General features: G+C 40.4%; 1 protein-coding gene across 5 annotated transcripts; it reads left to right on the top strand.

Moving 5' to 3' along the window:
* Nucleotides 1-18: 18 nt before the first annotated feature.
* On the top strand, nt 19-6,152 carry LOC124289471 (uncharacterized protein SYNPCC7002_A1628-like). Of its 5 annotated transcripts, none has more exons than XM_046726088.1 (9): nt 36-108; nt 579-708; nt 1,241-1,547; nt 1,938-2,131; nt 2,850-2,978; nt 3,757-3,895; nt 5,384-5,455; nt 5,574-5,644; nt 6,058-6,152. In XM_046726088.1, the coding sequence occupies exons 2-9, from the start codon at nt 592-594 to the stop codon at nt 6,088-6,090; spliced, it is 1,062 nt and encodes a 353-aa protein (XP_046582044.1). In that variant the 5' UTR covers nt 36-108; nt 579-591; the 3' UTR covers nt 6,091-6,152. The 5 variants fall into 5 exon arrangements, with proteins under 5 accessions (XP_046582046.1, XP_046582043.1, XP_046582047.1 ...); XM_046726089.1 differs by having other exon boundaries at nt 42-58; XM_046726090.1 differs by lacking the exon at nt 579-708 and having other exon boundaries at nt 19-58.
* The last annotated feature ends 817 nt before the right edge of the window (nt 6,153-6,969 follow it).

The following is a 6,969-nucleotide window of genomic DNA, read 5'->3' as shown; positions in this document are numbered from 1 at the left end:
CGTGATTGGAGGAGACTTTACAACTTCCTGTTCCGGTTGAATGTCAAAACAAGAACACGTGTGTTTCAGAATTGTTGTGGTCACTGGTTGAGATAGGGACAGTTCCGTGTATTTATTCCATTCCCTCCACTCTTTATTAGTATTTAATTATTTTTTTGAGATCTGACAATATACAACAGCTTAACATTGGATGAATAACCTCCGGGTATCAAACTAGTCTGTACTGTAATTACACAATGCCATTTAGAAAGTGGTCAAATGCAACATATGTTATATTTTGGATTACACTTTCTTAGTAAAGTACAAATTCTAGTACTTTTTGAGTTGAACCCCATCTGGGATTCGAACTCGCAGCCTCAGAGTCACAATTAGAAGTCGCGATAGCTGAGCGGGTTAGGCGGCTGACTTTGTGTGCTGGTGAATTAGGTGTCTGACTCTGAGGGTGTGAGTTCGAATCCCGGATGGGGCTCAACTCAAAAAGTAATAGAATTTGTACTTTACTAAGAAAGTGTAATCCCAAATATAACATATGTTGCATTAGTCTGTACTGTAGTGTTTATGACAGTTTTTCTTCACAGACTCAGTCAAGAGATGATCAAATCAACATGTTTGTGTTCGAAATTACACATGTCTCATTTGACATTGAAGCGTTTGAAACACACATTAAACATCAAACATGTCGATGGCTTCGCAAAGATGATTCATCAGGTGACTATAGCTTGTCTGAGTAAGATGTGATAGCTTTGAAACAATTCCAAGGACTGTTAGGTCATAACTTTCACATGTATATTTAATGTACCTTTATGTAAGGTGAAATAAGTACACAAAGTAATGTTTGATGATACCTAACTGTTTATGTTGTTTATGACTCCTATCGACCCATGCCACAAAAGGCGACTATGCTTGTCGTAAGAGGCAACTAACAGGATCAGGTGGTCAGGCTCGCTGACTTGGTTGACACATGCCATCAGTTCCAAATTACGCAGATCGATGCTCATGCTGTTGATCACTGGATTGTCTGGTCCAGACTTGATTATTTACAGCCCGCTGCCATATAGCTGGAATATTGCTGAGTGCGGCGTAAAACTAAACTCACTCACTCACTTATGACTCCTATCCTCTGTCAAGAAATCTTTACCCCTTTTCATGCAGAATACAGACTTCTAGTATAGGACAGTGAATTTGTGATTTGTGATATTATTATTTGTGATTTTTTGATAAATATTTTCGATGTTTATAGGTTAAAAGGGCAGAAACTAAAGGTTTGCCTATCATTCATCATCATGGTTATGTCAGTGACCTGCCAATCAAGCACCGATTTGCTATGAGAAAGTTTCATGGGGTGATGCGTTTTTTGAGAAAAGACAATGTAATTTCTTCCAAACAAATACTCCAGCCTGAGCTTGTGCAACCAGAGGACTTGTTACCAGTGCATACAGAAGACTACATAAACAGATTCTTCTGGGGGCAGACAACTGACAAGGAACAGCGACTCACTGGATTCAAATGGTCAGAGGGACTCGTTAGTCGGTGCAGGTATGAAACAGGTGAGATTCCGGATGAGCAAGGGAAACTGTATGTCTGACATGTGCACGAAATTTTTATCGATAACATTTGAACATTTTCTGTTTTTATAACCATGGCAACATTCCTCTGAACAAGAGGATGAGTCCTAAAGGGGCAAGATGTATCCCTGAAATGTTACAAAGAAAGAAAGAATTATTGATATACATTTCTTATGTTAGTGTCATTACAATCTCTAAATCCTAATCAATATTATTGTCATTTATTAACAATCTCTAAATGCTACTCGAAGGATGAATTATGAATGTTGTGCCAGGTGTATTTGTTGCAACATAGAAATGTGGGGTTAAAAAAATTTCAGTAACCATTGTAAATTCTCAAGTAAAATTGACATTTCTTCCCTCCCTTCTAAGCGGGCACAATACTAGCAGCAGTTACAGCCATGGAGCGGGGCCTGGCATGTAGCACAGGGGGAGGCACCCACCACGCCTTCCCCTCCCATGGCTCAGGGTACTGTCTTCTGAATGACCTGGCTGTCACTGCAAGCTACATGCTGGAACATGGCTTTGTGGAGAGAGTTCTCATTGTAGACCTTGACGTACACCAGGTACACATTATGTAGACAATTTGACATTTCCAATTGATTTGATGATCAGCATACACAGTCACATCCATTTGGTGACCTTGCAAAGTAGCAACACCATCTATACCAGTGTATGAAATAAGGCCCGTCCGACCGCCCGAGATGGGTTAGATTTCAGACGGACAGTCTAGATTTACAGCTAGCCAGCCCGATGGTCTGGTAAAAAATTGAGATGTTATATACATCTGAGTCGTTTCTTGGTGTCAGGTCTGGTTAAATCCATTTTGGGCTGGTAACATTTTGAAGTTACCAGCCCTGATGTCTGGCTGGGGTTTTGGCTTATTTCATACACTGTCTATACTCTACACTACATAAGTAGAGTGGTGGTTTCCATGCTGATCTTCGTAAGCGTGCATGCACTCATACATGCACATGTTGGTGACAGCTACTAATATTTATGCAGTGTTCACTGCAATCCTCAGTTAACCAATGTTTTGTATCTCTTTGCTGTTATAATTAACTTATTCACCACCATAGTGTTATTTCAGAAGTAATGTCTTCCAACCAATCAAGATAGCCCTACTTATGTCTTGAAACCCACTATGACTGACTATGCTTCCCTTACAAGCAAAGTAGTTACAAGGAGATAAAAATGTTCCATGTTTTGAAATTTGTAAATAAATGAAGTAAGGAGTAATATAACTCTGTCAATATTTGTCAAGAGACATTTTTGTGTTCCCAGGGTGATGGCACAGCGTACATCTTCAAAGATGACAAGCGTGTGTTCACATTCTCAATGCATTGCCAGAATAACTTTCCCCACAAGAAGCAGCAAAGTGATGTCGACGTTGGACTTGATGTCGGCTGTACGGTATGTGGTAATGTAAGATTAATCAATGATCATGATGATAAGGTTTACAGTGTTATTACTATATCATTTTACTAGGCTACTTGGCCCACATATACAGCAGTGTTTTTCTTGATGGGAATGTTTAACCAAATGAACATCATGTAATGCCCATTCATTGGTAATTTGACCCGTGAAAATGCAGGGTAGAATTGATCCTCAGTAACCCTTGCTTGTCTTAAGAGGAGACTAACAGGATCAGGTGGTCTGGTCCAGACTCGATTAGTTACAGACCACCGCCATGTAGCTGGAATTTTGCTGAGTGCAGTGTAAAACCCCTAGTGTACAGTACACAACCCTGTGCACTTAAAAGAACCCACGAATCCGTTGGTATATGACCAGATGGTGGCCACATGAATACATGCAAACACCTAGTTGCGGGTACAGCAACGTGCAGTAAACTTGGACAAAGTACTGTGACCATGTGTCCCAGTCCACCCAGCTGTGAACGGGTACCTCGAAAGGATGAGAAAGTTGCATTAACTCGGTGTGCCTAGTGGCAGCAAGAGTTGAATGATCCCCAGAGAGTTGAGATTGATAACATGGTGTGCCGCTGAATTGACATCCAATTGATCGAGGGAAATACAAATAAACGCTTTGAGCATGCATGTGGGATGGACTATAGCGCTATATAAATATCCATATAATAATAATAATAAAACTAAACTCACTCACTCTCATTGGTCATTTTGCCGAATTAGCAGGATTCCTTTTAACTTGAGGTTTCACTCTGTGTAATCAGGACAAAGAATATATGTCAACACTTGACAGTCACCTGGGCTGGATTGTCAACAGTTTCCAACCCGACCTTGTCCTCTATGATGCTGGTGTTGATCCCCATGAGAAAGATGAACTTGGCAAACTCAAGATGACAGATCAAGGTAACCAAACGTCCTCAATATGTCACCCTCAGAGTGGATCAAGTAAATATATCTGTGTTCATAAAATAAGTAAAAACATAAAAACGTTCACTTAAAGGTCACATGCAACGTAAAACACAACTTTGCAGATTCTGATTACCTTTCGGTATGGACTTACCGAAACAAATCGTCAAAATGCAAATTCAACTCATAAAGTTGAAAAATAGCGATGAAAAAAAAGCGAAATCGGAGTTCAAGCGTTTCACTAATTTTCCCCAGACTTTTCTGTGGAAAGCGGTTTTCAACAGCTGGAGCTGCGCTCACAGCAACGTAGCAAGTAAATAGGTTCAGCACAGCTTGGAAGCAGGTTGTCCCATGAATGCTTTCGTGAAGAAGGCTTTGGTGTGAGCTATGTTTCTAATGTTTTGTTGATATCTCACAGGCCGCGAGCTTTTATATGTTATGACAGTAAATTAACTGTTTATATAATTTCATTTGTCTATTTCACCACACATTCTTCTTACCGAGACACTTTCTCAGTTCGATGCTTAAAAGCAATGTCATTATTTAAGCGTTGACAGAATTTCTAACTGTGATATAGATATGTCGTTGTCACAGACAAAACTCAATGTCTTGTTTTATTGACACCTGTGTGTCTGCCTGCCTGTCTGCTAATGACAATATTCAATACACAACTGCTATCACTGACCACATGCAATTTGAGCTTAACACCAATCAGGCTATACACCATAAACAAAATGCATTGATTTATGGCCCGAGTTCGGGTCTCTGTCACATTATGTAATTACACAGACAGGCAGGTGTGATACTTGAACACATGACTCTTATGATGTCTGTTGATTGCAAAAATGTTATACACAAAAAATGAGCATGTATTTACAAAACCCAACATCTCTATATATATATACACACAATTAGCCGTGCATCTGTAAATGAACCAGCCGTTACACTTGAGTGCACAGCCACCAGCTCTGACTGGGTTCGGTATCCCATGCTGCCGTTTCTTGGGAAGTAAACCGGAAGTACACAATTTTGCACTTTCGATTTACGATTATGCGCTTATAATTTTGTTTATATATTTTTTCATAACCAGCAATGTATATTATATGTCATGAATAAGAAGTGATAATTGTGTTTTTAATTATGTTTGATTTTTGCCACATGTGACCTTTAAAGGTGCAAGGTAACAAAATCACAAGCATCACTTGTTGGCTCTGTAGTGTGACTCTATCCCTGAAGAAGTTTGTATTCTGTTAAGACAGAGACCATTATGTGCTGCATCACCTAAGCCTCCCACGGTATCCCATGTGCCACTGTGATAGGGGAGGCTACTCTGTTTGTAGCCTAGTTGACATGTCTCTCTATAGGTTTGTAACGACAGAGACCATTATGTGCTGCACTACCTCCTCCTCTCCAGCGTATCCCATGTGCCACTGTGATAGGGGGAGGCTACTCTGTTTGTAGCCTAGTTGACATGTCTCTCTATAGGTTTGTACGACAGAGACCATTATGTGCTGCACTACCTCGCCTCCCGCGGTATCCCATGTGCCACTGTGATAGGGGGAGACTACTCTGTTTGTAGCCTAGTTGACATGTCTCTCTATAGGTTTGTACGACAGAGACCATTATGTGCTGCACTACCTCGCCTCCCGCGGTATCCCATGTGCCACTGTGATAGGGGGAGGCTACTCTAATGACCTTGATGAACTCTCTCTCCGACACACCATCGTACATCGAGCTGCAACTCAGGTCAGTAACAGTACAGAGTAATGTGTTGCCGTGAGTTAGTGAGGAAGGGTGGTAGGGAACATCCTTTGACAAGTTTCATGATGAGAGAGTATGTGTTTCAGGAACACAAAATTTATCAAAATACTACCTGAGAAAGCTGAAGTAACCAAGAATGAGCTTCACAGTTTGCATCCATTTCAGGAATCAAACCATACGACTGACCAATTCTTAACCACTTGACTACCCATATGTGGGCAACATGTAATTATACATCGGGTGGATCCCAACATTTTCAGTTGACATATGCGTTCAGTTAACATTAATATGTTTCAGAACTTTCATCAAGAACTGATTAAGAATTTCATAGAGTTTCTGACTTCCTGGACTTGTAGTCTTGTATGTAATTAGTAATCCCCTACCATCTTCCATTTCAGGTATGGCATCAGAGCATTGCAAGTTGCTTTTGATGTGACCAAACTGTAAAAAATGACCAGGTTCGAGGGGTTGACAGAGCAGATTGTACCTTCTGTGTATAGAATGTTTTAATAGGATAATAATAAATGCAGAGATTTTGGAATGTAAATCAAGGTTTTTTGTTGTGTAAATATATATTACTAGCTGAACTGGGCAGAGATATGTTTGCTATTTATACACTGTTCGTGTGAGTGAGTTGAGATGATAGCAATGTTCACCTAGGTCAACAGACGTGCCTCCCAGGTTTATGTGAGAATATCTCTTCTGATAATGGTGTTCTGTGGGATGTATGATATGTATAGTCCTCCCCAATTCTCTAGAGTTGTCTCATGTCTCCTATTTGGCATGTTTGACAGAGAGTCTTTGTTCCAAGCAATCAAAGTTATAGCTGTCACATGTTGTTAGGATAAGTGAGTGAGTGAGTTTAGGTTTACACCGCACTCAGCAATATTGTTAGGATAAGAGTGAGTGAGTGAGTTAATATTTAACGTCACATCGGCAATATTTCAGCCATATCGTGACTGTTCGGATAAGAGCTCAAACAGACACCAAAAAATGAACATAAGTACCCATCTCTCAAAACTGGACTAGGGTACCCGATTTCAACTGTAATATACCACACAAGTGAATTTTGGATCCACACATCGTACCAAGTCTGCATGCTCCTGTTACAAAAGTGAACTTGTGAGTTGTCTCCCCTGGTCAGGAGTCCGATTCCTTCAGTGGGATTGACATCAAAACCTGACCCGTACTCAAGAATGCATGAGAGCCCTGTTTGAGCTGGCCATGTACAGTGTTTTGATAGATACTCCATGCAGGGGAAACAGTCACGAGATTTTCCAGTCTCAACAAACAAAGCAACAAAAAGTGCA

This window comes from Haliotis rubra, unplaced genomic scaffold, assembly GCF_003918875.1.
Source record: "Haliotis rubra isolate DU_JTF1 unplaced genomic scaffold, ASM391887v1 Scf442, whole genome shotgun sequence".
Lineage (NCBI taxonomy): Eukaryota > Metazoa > Mollusca > Gastropoda > Lepetellida > Haliotidae > Haliotis > Haliotis rubra.
Note: the sequence above shows the minus strand (reverse complement) of the source record. Positions and strands in the feature narration are given on the sequence as shown.